This window comes from Sturnus vulgaris, chromosome 3 (genome assembly GCF_052056855.1).
Source record: "Sturnus vulgaris isolate bStuVul1 chromosome 3, bStuVul1.hap1, whole genome shotgun sequence".
Lineage (NCBI taxonomy): Eukaryota > Metazoa > Chordata > Aves > Passeriformes > Sturnidae > Sturnus > Sturnus vulgaris.
In genome coordinates, this window is record NC_142245.1 from 33,039,358 (window position 1) to 33,053,381 (window position 14,024).

The 14,024-nt window shown below is 37.2% G+C and overlaps 1 protein-coding gene across 9 annotated transcripts in view; it reads right to left on the reverse strand.

Annotated features, from left to right (window-relative positions):
• CEP170 (centrosomal protein 170) overlaps positions 1 to 14,024 on the reverse strand; it is a 92,858-nt gene that overhangs the window by 65,697 nt on the left and 13,137 nt on the right. For all 9 annotated transcript variants that reach the window (XM_088161327.1, XM_088161326.1, XM_088161330.1 and 6 more), the window contains exon 2: positions 2,582 to 2,727. In XM_088161327.1, coding sequence (XP_088017453.1) covers positions 2,582 to 2,686 — 105 coding nt within the window. In that variant the 5' untranslated portion in view covers positions 2,687 to 2,727. The remainder of the gene's footprint in view (positions 1 to 2,581; positions 2,728 to 14,024) is intronic.

The window sequence follows — 14,024 nt, forward strand, 5'->3', positions numbered from 1 at the left end:
ACTTCCCACCTCCCACAAGCAGGCCAGTGCCCAGACAGTCTTTAAGCAGTGAGTATCTTCCCCAAAGCCCCTCCCTCAGTTTTCACTGCCAAGCACAACACATTATTTGTCACAGAGTATCTCTCTGGTCAGTTTGGGTCAGCTGGTTGTGCTCCCTCTCCACATTTTGTACACCCCCCCAGTGAAGTGTGTGTAGGAGGAGCAGAGTAAGAGAGAATGCCTTGAAACTGCACACACACTGTTCAGCAGCAGCTGAGATAGTGGTGTGTTACAAACAGTGTTTTGGCCACAAATCTAAAACATAGTACCATAGTGGCTTCTATTAAAAAAAAAAAAACCAACAAACCACCAGCCAGCCAGATCCAGTACAAAGATTTTTATATATGCCTACAGAAATAAGAATTACAGAATAACTGCAGTAAGAGACAGATATACAGATATAAAGAGGAAAACTCCACCGCCAGTTAAAAAAATTTGGAACTGGTGTTATTTTTAGCTAGATCAATCCAGATCTACTGAATCCAGACTACTAAGAAAATATTCTGAATACAGTAACTAAATGCATTCTTCTTTGCAAATAATTCTGATATAGTGAATAGTGTAGATCTCTTTTTTTCTTGGAAATGATTTCTCCATCAACATTCAAAAAGATTTCTAAACATAAAGGTCAAAGAAGGAGATAATCTAGTCTTTATCCACAAGCAGGCTAATGCAATGGAGCAGCTAGCTAAACAGGAACACTTCACATTATGTTTGACCATACTGACAAAAAAAAGGCAAATGTGTATTCCCAGATGGAAACAAAACCTCTCAGAACAACAGTGTTAGGTAGAGATCTGAGATCTATCAAGCACGAAGCAGAGTTGAAATTCTTTTCATTAAGGCCTTTATAACATGTTTTTTGTCAAGCAATTATGAAAAAAGCATTAAATTCTGCTTTCTTTATCATGCATTGTCCACATGCTTTGCAGTAAGAGAACAACCAAGCTGTCAAGAGTGGAAAGGAAGGCTTTGCACAAAGAACTATACATACAGAACAAGAACACATTATTAACTTCTCCTTTGGTGGGTTCCTCCCCCTGCAGCACTACATGGTGTTACAGTCATGCTGGCATGTAGACCTAAAATAGCAGCAGGCTAAAAAGAATATTCTTGAAAAACACCAAGCCCTTTGACTTTTTTCACTAACTCTGAAGTAAATACACAACAAACAATGTTTGTAAATAACTCAAATCTATTCACAGTATTCATTAAAGAGGCAGTTACCTTTGAACGTGAAGTTCTGTAACACAAAAGAGTAAATGCTTTTCTCTAAGGACTGATCTACTATGGATGGCATTGCAGAGAAGAAAGGAGACACTCCTTTATTTACAGACAACAGTCCTCTAAAACAAGTTATGAGTGAAATATAAGCATTTTTGGATTATAATCTACTGGGCAGGAACCAGTGGGGTGGGGCTTTTTGGCTGCTTTTCTTCTGTTGTTGTTTCAGATTCTGATGGGTTTATCTGTGTGCTTGTTGTTTGTTTGGGTTTTTTTGAATATTTCCCACATAAATTACCAAGACATCATCCTATCTATTGTTAAAGAGAAATTAAGAGTATCTTCAACTGCTTTCTAACATCACCAATAAAATACCCAAACGCCTTCTGAGGCTGAAAGCCAAATGCAGTTTACTAGAGATACTACATTGTGAGTAATAAATGTAGGATTACATCTCTAAGCATTTCATTTGCAAGTAAGATTCGAATTTGGCCAATAATGGCTGCATACACAACTTCTGGTACCAAAAACTCTAAAACAGAGTATTTTATTGAATGGTAGGAAGGGTTGAGAATATTAGTTTCAAAGTTCAATCTTCTTAAGGGCTCTACAGTAAACAACAAAAATTTAGGAAACTCCCAAAATACTACCATTAGTCATTAAAAAAATTAGAAAAAGGCAGCTCAGAGGACTACAGCTTTGGCAGGGCAAACTGCATGCAATATGGCTACATAGCAACACAGCTACACACATCTAAGAGCTCCACAGAATGATCCTCAAAGTTGAGGAAGTTAGTGAAGGATCAAGCTATTTTGACTTGTGTATTTTCAATTCTATTGAAACTGATTCATTCAACTTCCTTAGAGTCAGAGAAATACTGTTCTGTACTAATTTCATTTTCCTGTGTACAACACAATCAAGGCATGGGGACAGAGTTACATCAAGTCATGTGACTCAATTAGATTACAAGCTGCTGAAAAAAGAAGGCTCCTTTCAAAAGCATCCAACTCTCTTATCACATTTTATGGAACACAGTCTACTTACTTTACCGATCATATTGCAAAATTTATTTAATCTTCTCTCCTTGCAAGCTGCATTTGACTTACATGAAGAAAATGTGATTCTCTGTACTTAAGCAGTAACTGCATGATTGACAGCAATACATTTAAACTAATTTGTTTTCCTAAGGACACAAAATACTCTTCAAAACAATTGCTCCCCCAACATCTGGGGAATTTATTTTTCAAAAGGAATGCATGAAGCTGGTGCATTAAGTTCACTGTTTGAGCAGCTGCACATGGAAGGTGGAAGCAATTACCTGTAACATCAGCTCACAGTCATCTCTTCCAACAAAAATCATTTCTCGTGGCAGCCTATGTCGGGTGCCTCCACTGCTCACCAAAAACCAGGATGTTAAGCTCATTTTCTGCTTAGCTGATAAATCCTTGGCAAAGCTACGTCATCCTGCAGTGAGAAAGAAAGAGACAGAGAAATTCATTTTAGTTATTTTTAGCTACAGTTTCTGCTCAGCAAACACTGTGAGCAGAATACAAAAAGCCTCAGAAAATACAGCACTCTCAATAGCATGTACTGAATCCAGCAATCACAGGAAGCCACAGGCTTCACATTTGCATACTCTCAGGCTCTGCTTCATGCAACTAGGCAGATTTAATTGGTAATCTGCAAAAGGAACAAGCAGCTAGCTAATGCCAAAGTTGTATGTCAAGTTGTCAGAAAGCTTTTAGCATTTGACCACTTATTATCAAGATAATTGCTACAATAATGCTTCACTATCACAACTGATAAACAATGTAGCAAACATTCACAAAGTACAGCAAGTAAGTTCCACGTGTGCTAACATATTTTCCGGTGAAAAAGAACTACCTCTTCTGATTTTAAGCTCAAGTCCTCTGTACAAGACCAAATCAAAGGAGCTTTAAATTAATGGAACTTTTGGTTTTATTTAATCTCAGTTTTTCGGGATAAAACATGTATTTTGGAAATTTAACAGTGCGCATTTAGCATTCCAAACAAAGCAGAGCAAAATTAACAAATTAGAAGTTATCTGTAAGTACTGAATCCAGAAGTATTCCTACAAAACTTTACCTATTTTATCAATAAAAGGTCAAATACATGCCATAAAATAGAAGAAAAAACCCATAGCTATTTAAAATGTCATAAAACTGGATAAAATCTATTATGGAAAACATCTTCACATAAATACGATTTACTTGAAACTGGACAAAAATATGATTAAATTTCTCTTCAGAGTAATTCAATGGCTAACAGTTGAAAAAAGCTTTAGGAGTATTCCAAATCTCTCTTAAAGAAAATGCAAGGCAAAGCAATTATTTCATTCATTCATAAACACGATGTATTCATTAAAAGAGAAGCTAAAGAAAATCAAAAGCAAGCTTTTCTCTTGTACCAAACAGCTGGCATTTCTCTTCTATTATATGTCAATTAGTGAATTTCTGCAAGGTTAGCAAATGTACTGTAAGCAGACATAAGTCTGTAGTGGACTTGAGCACACTCTTGAATAATAATTCAGTGAGGAATTCAGAGGGGTCCTCAAAACAAGGGCTAAAATGGAAACACTGAATAAAATGACAATGCAAGCACTATGCCATCAAACAAACTACAACCAAGGAGACATCACAAATTACTAAAACATGTAAGGATTACTAAGTTTAAGTCAGAGCTGCATGTGACATGACAAAGCAGATTTTTACAAAATAGTAAAAAGCACCCCACGTCAGGTGGTAAAATGAAACAGCAGAGCTGTCAATCCAGTTTAAGAAAAGTAATGCAATTCAGATGGAAGAATTTAGAAAGACTTCATGTGCTAAAGAGTTACTGAATCAAAAAGTAAATATGAGTTGCAACAGTATTCTATTGTAATACTTACAATAGAATTATTTTTCCACAGGTGTAACACAACACATTCAAGTGAAAGGTATGCCCACTTAATGTTACCTGACTCAACAGAAGTAATACAGCACCTCTAACATATTTTATTCCTAGAAACTAAAAAGATTAAAAATTACATCTACAATAAGAATTTGCTGAAATAAAATTCAAAGTGATGTAGTTACTAACTACGTGTTTTAATAATTAAAATGGATTATTCAGGACCTTTGAAGGAAATTAATACTTGTATTTTCAATTTAATCTAGTTTAAAATGACAAGATAAACTGGGTCAATCAAAGGACATTTTTCAGTTTCCTTTAAGAGAGGGAAAGGAAGTATCACAAACAGCCAGTCTACATTCCAGCTTTTAACAAGTAAATTAACTGTACGTTTGACAGCAAGCATGCTGCTGCTCAATATCAAAGCTTCTCATTCTGTTTATATTTTACTACCTTTTAAAGTTTCCCATCTGCACATCATAATTACATTTGCACCATTTGGTCTTCCTGCTCTAATTGGAAATTCATATGAAAATCTCCAAGAGGATTTAGAAAAAATTCGAAAATTGGAAAAAATTCTTAGTAAAAACTACATTGTCGTTTATGCAGGTAGACTGACTGTAAAAGAGGAAAACTATTTTTGTTTATAAAACAGACAAGTAGGTCAGCAACTAGAGCTAGGGAAAAATAAACCAACACTCCAAACTTCCTACAATGATAAAGCCTGACAACAAACAGATTAAATTAAGCTATCTGAAATAATTTTTAAAAATGTATTATAAAAAGCAATCACTGCCACACAGCTTGGCAGCACATTTGTAGTTAAAAGTCCATCACCACTTCCATCGAACTTAATAATGTTGTTCTTTTGAAACAGTTGCTGTCTCAACTGCAAGAAACCATCAACCTAGATACATATTTTATTTTAAAGTATTCTTTAGAATAAACCAATGCCTTTGATCAGAGCTATGCTCGAATCTGCATAGCAAAACTGGCTGAAAACAGGATCCAGTAGCAACAGTTGCTTAGTATCAGAACAAAAAAAAGTGCATTAAAAACTGCATATGGAACTGCACACTTGTTAGTCATATAGACACTATGTGGACAATTACATTGCACCCCAAAAACTTCATGAAAGTTTGCAATATTTTCAATACACTGTTGTCTCAAGTAGTCTGGCTGTAGTATTCTGAAAAATACAAGGATGAAAGACCTTCACTGCCTAGAAGATACCAAATTAAATTACTTTATGACAGGTGCAAAATCATCAGAAGAAGTGGCTCTTTACAGAGTAGAAATTTAGGTCATGATAATTCTTGCAATGAAATTTTATGGATACTAAAATGTTACACGGGGTTCAAAAAGCAATTTTTTTCTTTCATGAATGCTTATTATCAATCCTGTTACATGCCACTTAAGAGCTCAGGAAGTGCATGCACTGAGCATTTTGAGGGGCTGGGAGGATGGTGTAGTGAGGTTTCACTGTCCTACCAAAAACCTCTCTCCCTTACCTAGCCTTCCTTTATCCTTGACAGGATATTGTCCCAGATAGACCAGTCTTACTCCAGTACATACTACACTTTTCAGATTAAGTACTTACCAAAAACATTTCTACCCTAGAAAATAGAATTTTAAATGCTTCATTGAAGCATTTGTTGTTATAAATATTTCCTAAAATGGCAATTATGTGTTATAGTCTTTAACCAAAGTAGTAAACATTTCATCAAGCTTTGATCATTCAAAGCTTCATTCCAGATACCTGCAAGTCAGTGGCTGAGACGTTTACAGCAGCTGCAAAACATTTCCTTGTCTGCAGAAGAAACAGGATTTTATGGTGAAGGACTGCAACTTTCAAAAGGCAGTAACCAGCGTGTTGGAATGAACATGTGGGTAATAAGTCATTTGAAACAGATGATGCAGCTACAGGGAAATTGGCTGCATCATCCCTGTAAATATAATTCACTCCTAAGATCCTGTATTATGCAGCCAAAAGATGGGTGTAACCAATTTCAAATGTCTAAAGAGACACTGCCAAGATTAGTTTTAATGTAGTCATGTTATTGCAAATGAAGATCCTTAATAATCTCAAATTTGAGCATTTTACAGTCTACATTTTTGTACTTGCCTGTAACTGAAAACAGCTCCAACTAAAGATAGTGAACACTGAACAATCCTACAGAGAAACAAAAAGCTATGTTTAAAATTCAAATTAAACCTAATATATGTCTGAAATTCCAACTTTTAAGCACTGTAGTCCTCCACATTAAGACTGAAAATAGTGTAATTTTAATGGTATACAATTATTATTACTAGTACTTATGAATATTTTAAAAAAACATTTAAAAAAGCTCTGCACCCAGCTGAGACACAGTACTGACAAAGCCAGAAGCCCTCTGTTGCCCATTATTTGCCCTTTTAAGTTCCTGTTTCCAGCTGTTTAAGTATTTGCTACAATTAAGTTTACCTTCTCATACAATTGCTTAGTAAATTTGGGGAAATTTCTGAAGAAATGACTGAAATATTTCTAAAATAAGGTTAGAGCAGAATATTCTGTGTCACTATCTTTAAAAAATACTACTTGTACTTCATATATGCAAACTGATATTGAAATGTGGCAGGAGGTCTGAGTATCAGTTTGTACCTTGTGTTATTGCTCTTGTACAAATCCATCCAAATGGTCAAAAACAAGTAAAAGGCTTTTGAAAACCTTCCTCGTGTATATTTATTCAACAAGGACAGAGATAAATTCTCTCAACACATCTGTCTACACAGAGTTAGTCAAATACATTTGTGGAGCACACTGTTTTAGTATTACAGTGCCAGTTAGAACCAAAAATAAGGCATCTTTTTCCCATTACTTTCAACTCATCCCATGTTGAAGCAAACAGGAGGAGTAGAAGACACAGGAGAGAACATCACCACACCACAATAAGACACTTGAACCCAACCTAGACAGATTCTGGAATCAGGACTCAAGAAAGGTAAATGTCAGAAGTAAGCCATGATTAGGGAGAAATCAGAAATGAGAGCAGTGATGGAGGCAGAAATGACTGGAGAAGACCTGAAATTGAAGCCAGTAACCAAATCAGAAAGAAATGCTGTCAGCAAACAACACCCACTGGAGAAGTGCCTACCAGGACTCCTTTATTGACCACTCAATGTAATAAAAAAATACCAGTGCCAGCAGTTCTATTTTTGACTGAAATGGAGAAATCTACGCCAAAGAAAGAAAAGACCGAACTGAAGGCAACTTCAACCCTCAGAAGATTATTGTATCCATATAATTGATATTAAAAGTAACAGTAATTTAATATTTTTAATAAGTATTTAAAAATTATATTAAAAGATAATTGCTTTAAACCTGTGAAGTTGTAAGTGGTAAACAGCACAGTAATATTGTCTACTATGTAAAACCCTCTGAAGTGGGGTAGTGTAACACACAAGGTGTTCCGTGGGTGATCATAATTAACCTACTTACATACATGCATTAGAAACCAACCTCTAACGACATCACCACATATTTTAATCAGGACTCTACCGTACTCAGGTTAAAACAAAGAGCTTAACAGTCAGTTAATCAGCGTTCCTTTTCCTCTCCCCATCATTTGATTAGCCTGTGCCTTATTAACTACACATCACTAAAAACCTTTCCTGAATTATTAACTTCCTCCTGACTTCATCTGCCATGCTCAACACCACCACACGAGAAATTCATTAATGCTTATGGTAAAACCTCCACAAGTATTTGTAGAGAGGGTTTCATGTAAATGGGGAACTGTAGAGAGCTTTTTAACACTGAAATATCTAAGTCTTGAATATTTAAGTTCCAAACCCATCAGTATTTAATTTTAAAGCACCCAGTTTCACACAATATACTGGTATTCAAATGCTCTCATTTATTTCTGTTACATCTCAGAGCACCTAATGCTTTAGCAAAGTAAGCTTAAAGCCACACGTAGGGCAGCTAGAAAATTAAGACCACTTTTCCAAAGCAAAGGGAAGGGCTCATCTGTCATCATAGGGACTTTAAAAACAAGAAAATAACTCATGCTCTAGGATGGCTTCTAAATGTTTAGTCATGAAACTCATGTAACTATCCTTGGTGCTTTCGTAATTCTCTGCTCACTTTGCTGTCATCTCAGAAAGAGAGACAAGAGCCTCCTGACTGAAACTACTCTCACTAATTCCTAGGGCTAGTACACCAAGGGATTTTGTTAACAAAGAGGGTATCCCGTGCAGGAAAAACCTGTGCAACAAAAACAGCAAACCCAAACAAAAAAAAAAAAAATAGGAAAGCTGCAGGACTGAAGAACCTTCCACTGAGATCTGGAATTCAATCTACAGAAGCCATATGTCATGCCACAGTAGTGTGTAATGTTGCTCCTCAAAGCCCTTAAATAAATAAATACCCATCTAAATTTAAATGGCTTAGGTTAATGATCAATAAAAATATTTTTCAAGTATTTATGGACCTTTTGTACACTTAAGCGTACTTCACAAGTGTTGGCCATAAAGGTTAATCAAAATATTCCTTTAAAAGGTTGTTAAAATAAAAGGCAAAGGAAGCATAAATAAGGTAATTTATGATTAAAACCATTGAAATTCTCCATCAAAATGAGAAGATGAATTCACATACTTAGGAAAAATGACCAAAAATTCCCAGATTTTCAGCAATTGAAATATCATTATTTTCAAATATTTCACTGACTGGAAAATTCACCTGAACACATCCCGCTAGAAATATTCAAATGCATACAGCCCTGAACATGAAACTTGCCATTCTGACAAGTTTAAAGAAATATTGATATTAGTTATAAAGTTCATTAAAATTTTATTAGATTACTGGACAAGATTGGAACTGGATGGTAAGCAAACAAATATGTAAGGTGGAAGAAGACAGGTAACTCAAGTGAAAGAAAAGCCACTTATCCATTCAATTTAACTTCCTTGCTAAAATGGGGAACAGGAATGAGATTAGGATATCTGCCCTAATCACTAAACCAAAACATCTCATAAAAATCTCAGTCCTTCTTGGTCTGTTGGCTTCTCTCCTAAAACTACTAAGATGTAACTGACAGGGCTTGGAACGATACCCTTGAGGTATTATGCTTCTGAAGTATTTGACCTGGTCCACTTCAGCTCAAATATTTTAATTTGGCCACAATTTCTTGAAAGGCAGATTAAAAAATCATTCTGAAGCCTCACACTATGTCTAAAGGATGTCATTTCCAGTGTGGACTGAAAGATGTAGCCACGATAAAATTTTACAGTACAAAAGAAATACTGAGAGCAAAGAAACCTTCTTAATCACTACACTGCACTCTTTTACCTTCTTTGCCCTCCATGCCTTCAGTCTTGTGGTTGATGCTCTTCTTCTACAGAAAGATGGTGGAGGAAAGCAGGTAAAATAAAAATATATAAATCTCCTTGAATCTCATGTCTGAAAAATCCCCAGAACTTTTGTTTATAGACAGAGAACACCTGCTAGATCCACCATCATAAAAAAAGATTTTTCTACAAGTTATTTTAAGCTTAAGAAGAAAAAAAAGGAACAAGATATAACTAACAGATGAGAAACAAAAAAAAAAATAAAAACAAGAAATTACTTTTATAAAGCTCAGTCATGCCCCTTACTGCTTTAATTAGTACAATCCTACATAGGTAGATATGCACATTACCTACACTGCCTACCATAAAAGACTAAAACAAGAGTTACAGAGTTGTACCAAATCTATAAAGCAACGGCAATGTATTTCTCAGGCAGTCTGTGACTAGGAGAGAAAGGAAAAGGGGCAGGGGAGAAGGGGGAGGTGGGGAGGAAGAGTCAGCCAGCCACACCTTCAGCTTTACAGTGGTGCAACAGGAGGGTACAGGCTGATCCTAGCATAAATAGGATGCAGAGTACCCAGCAGCATTTGAAGGAAGAAGCATTACTTCCTCATATTTCAATTCCAAAAAAAGATCTTCCAGCTGTGAATATTACTAGGCAAAAAGAGAGATTTTCCTCCTGCATTCGAGGGGTTTGAGATCTCTACAGAAGGGACCCAGGCACTCTTCTTGTCCTACAGGTCACCCCCTGCACCTGATGGAATAAGGCCAGGAAAGCAGCCCAGGAGGCTGTTGCCCTCTGTCAGGCAGTAAATCTGCTCTGTAACTTTGCTGCAGCTCTGGGACTGCACAAGCATCCTCTCCCTCTGGTCCAGGTCAGAATTAGATCCACGTCTATTTTACCGCTGTGACACACAGGAATAGTTGTCAGATCAGCAACTGAAATAGACTTCTTTTTCTGCCAGCAGTGCAGCGGCAGTCCAAGCTGCTTTCGGGTTTTGATTTTGAGGGACAGTGGCTTAAAGACCTTATCCTACTCTGTTTTTTATACTATAATGACTTAAAAAAAAAGAATCCTGCGACCATGTCCTTTGCAGTTACGCCAGTATCAACATACAAACGCTGCAGAGGTATGTACGAAACATAAGGCTTACCTGATGGTTATCAGTCACTGGAGTGTCACAGTATGAAAAAAAGATCCAGTCCAGTGATAATTACCAGCTGCTATCATTTCATGTGGGTACCAGTGATACAGCCAGGAACAACCAGAGAAGTACCAAGGATTACAGGGCAATGATAAAGCACTCTGTTTTCACATCAATCTTCCCAGTTAAAAGGAAGGGTTTGGAAGGGCCAGTTGAATTTGGAGAATCAATAAATGGTTCCAGGACTGTGCCACACACAGAGGTTTGGCTACTTAGACCATGGGGCTCACTTTGAAAAACCTGGTGTGCTGGTGGCACTGCTGGTGTTTATCTATCAGAGAAGGGGAAGATTATCTTTGGACACAGGTTTGCCAAATTGGTGAAGACGTCTTTGAACGACAGTTGCCAGGAAGGCATAGAGAGACGTGGTGGGATGGCTTCTGTGACTGGAGTGTTGGAATGGAAAGATCTAGGGTCTTTAGGAATGACAGGCAAGGCAGAAAGGAGGGGGTATCACCTTCCACATCAGTAACCAGCACAGAGCTCCACCTGGGGATGGATGAGGAGCTGACTGAGAGCTTATGGACCACGATTAAAAGGAGGGCAGGGACAGGTGCCATTATAGGGGGTGTCTGCTTCACTTAACCTGTAACAATGAGCAGGTAAGGCCCTCAATGGACAGACAGGAGTGTCCTCACATTCATAAGTCCAGGTCCTCATGGACGACTTCAACCACCCCAGTATCTGTTGGAGGGATAACACAGCAGGGTGTAAGCAGCACAGGAAGTTCCTGGAACGCATTGATCCTAACTTCATTCTGCAAGTGCTAGAGAAGCCAACAAAGAAGGGCTGGTGGACCGTGTCCTCACCAACAAGGAGGGGCTGGTGGGGAATATGAAGCTCAAGGACAGCCTTGGCTGCAGTGACTCCATGGAGGAGTTTGAGATCCTTAGGGCAGCGAGGAGAGTGGACAGAAATCTCGCTGCCCTCGACTTCAGGAAAGCAGACTTTGGCCTCTTCAGGGATCTTCAGTCTCTTCCTTAGGCTAGGATATAGCCCTGAAGAGAAGAGGGGTTCTAGAAAACACATTAATATTCAAGGATCACATCCTCAAAGTTCAGATGAGATGCATCCCAACAGGGAGAAGATGGGCAGATTTGCCAGGAGGCCTGCATAGATGAAAAGCAGTTTCTGGACAAACTCAAACTCACTCAAAAAAGAAACCTAGAGAGGACTGAAGCAAGGACAAGCAGCTTGGCAGAAATACCATATGAACAGCTATGGACTGGGCAAGGAAAGCTAGTGCCCTGAAAGAATAATCTGGGCAGTGATGCCAAGGGCAACAAGAAAAGTTTCTTTGGATATGTCAAAAAAAAAAGAAATACTAGACAAAATGTGGGCCCTCTCCAGAAGGAAAAGAGTGACCTAGTTACCTGGGATATAGAGAAGGCTCAGGCACTCAACCACTTTTTTGCCCTGCTCTTCCCCAGCAAAAACGCCAGCCACACTACCCAAGTCATAGAAGACAAAGGCAGGGACTGGGAGAATGAAAAACCATCCATTGTAGGAGATCAGGGTCAAGGCCACCTAAAGAACCTGAAGGTGCACAAATCCATTGGATCTGATCAGAAACATGGAGGTGCAGAGGGAACTGGCAGGTGAAGTGGCTAAGCCACTATCCCCCCAAAAAAATTGTGACGCTATTAAGGGGGAAAAGAAACAACATATCACAATCACTAGTAGAAGCTAAGAGATCAAACTGTATTAAGAACAGTAGATTGAAACAAAGTCCTACACCAACTTGACATAAAACTAAAATACATAAAAATAAATAAAAAATAAAATTTACAGGGAATAGTGGTAAACAAGCAAATCATTAAAAGACTGATTAGAAAACCTTGCTTAGGACTGGTGTTTACATGAATACAGTCTTACACTACAATCAAAAACCTTTTTATACATATCTTGTTCTTATAGTAATGAGAAGTACCTGAAGATTTAATTTTTCCTTTTAAGTTACCCCATGTAAACACTAAAACCTCCTCCATTATTGGAAACTAGGATAAAGCTGTTAAAAGAACAATCCTGTTTTATTCTTTGATACTGGACAATAATGATATTTTGCATTTATTAAAGAAACAACTCATTTCACATTCCCAATCTCCACATTAAGAAAACATAATTTGTTGTGAATGTACTTCTCTGCAGCCTCCCCACACTGAACAGCAATACTTTTCAAAAGCTGCTTTCAATAAACAGCTAAAATAAAGGCTAATAACTGCTTATAAGAGTAGCTTAATTTGTGTTCAAACAATCAAGTGTTCATTTTTTGTCCATTGCTCTCATTCAGATTAAGGAATTGCATAAAAGAAATTATTTTTAAAATTCCCTATTTCACATGGTCAGAAGAGGTCATCTCTGGAGAGATTAGCATACCAAGTATGCTAATGAAACAGTACATCTGTTAAGTAGCCTTTAGAAACGATTGTGACAAGCCAGCCAAAGAAATCATAACCAAATCATCTTTGAAAAAAAGCTCCCTGTGATGAAAGCTACAGAAATCCTTCCTTTCCCTCTATTCCATTTCACACTACACTATTGCTGAAATAAGCAAACAGGAAAATAAATAAACAAACAAATACAAATCAGGCGTTGCACACAGGCAGAATGCAATCTTAAGCAGTCAAGTCCTCTTCTTCCACTTCCTATTCTCAATGTCTCCATCATGGCATATTTCAAGTGATTTTGTATGCTGTGTGTGATGAGATGGTTTTATTTGCATTGGCCAAGTACTGACCACAGCCCTGAGCACTACTGAAAAAACAAAAAGGATTTTGCAAATAAGACTGGACCTCTTAACCTCCCAAGGGTGGTGATTTCACTTTCCCCAAAATTGTGAAATATATGGCGTTTAGCTTGTGACTCAAGATACTTAGTAAGATTAAATTACATTCAAGGCAATGCAAATTTTTTCTTCCTTCATACCAGGAATTACTTATTTTGTGGGTACGAATATAAGCTTACTTTCCTAAGAAAAGCATGTATTGAAGTAGTTTTAATATCTACCTTCCTCCTTTCAATTCCATTTTACTTCTTGACACAATGCATGAATACACAGAACATAAAAGTTGAAGTGATTGAGAACAATTCTTGATATCAATGTTACTGATCTCCACATCCATTCATAGCAATACAGATACATAACTTCAAAAAGGTATTCAATTATTATTCTTTGCTACATCTCCACTGTAACATGAAGAACATTTATCATGCTCCACACAAAATATTTGATGCATTTTATCCTCTCCCTTATGGAATGCTTTGGAGCTTTTTACAATTACCCTCAACAGCCAAGTCCACAGATGTATTTTTCTTGGA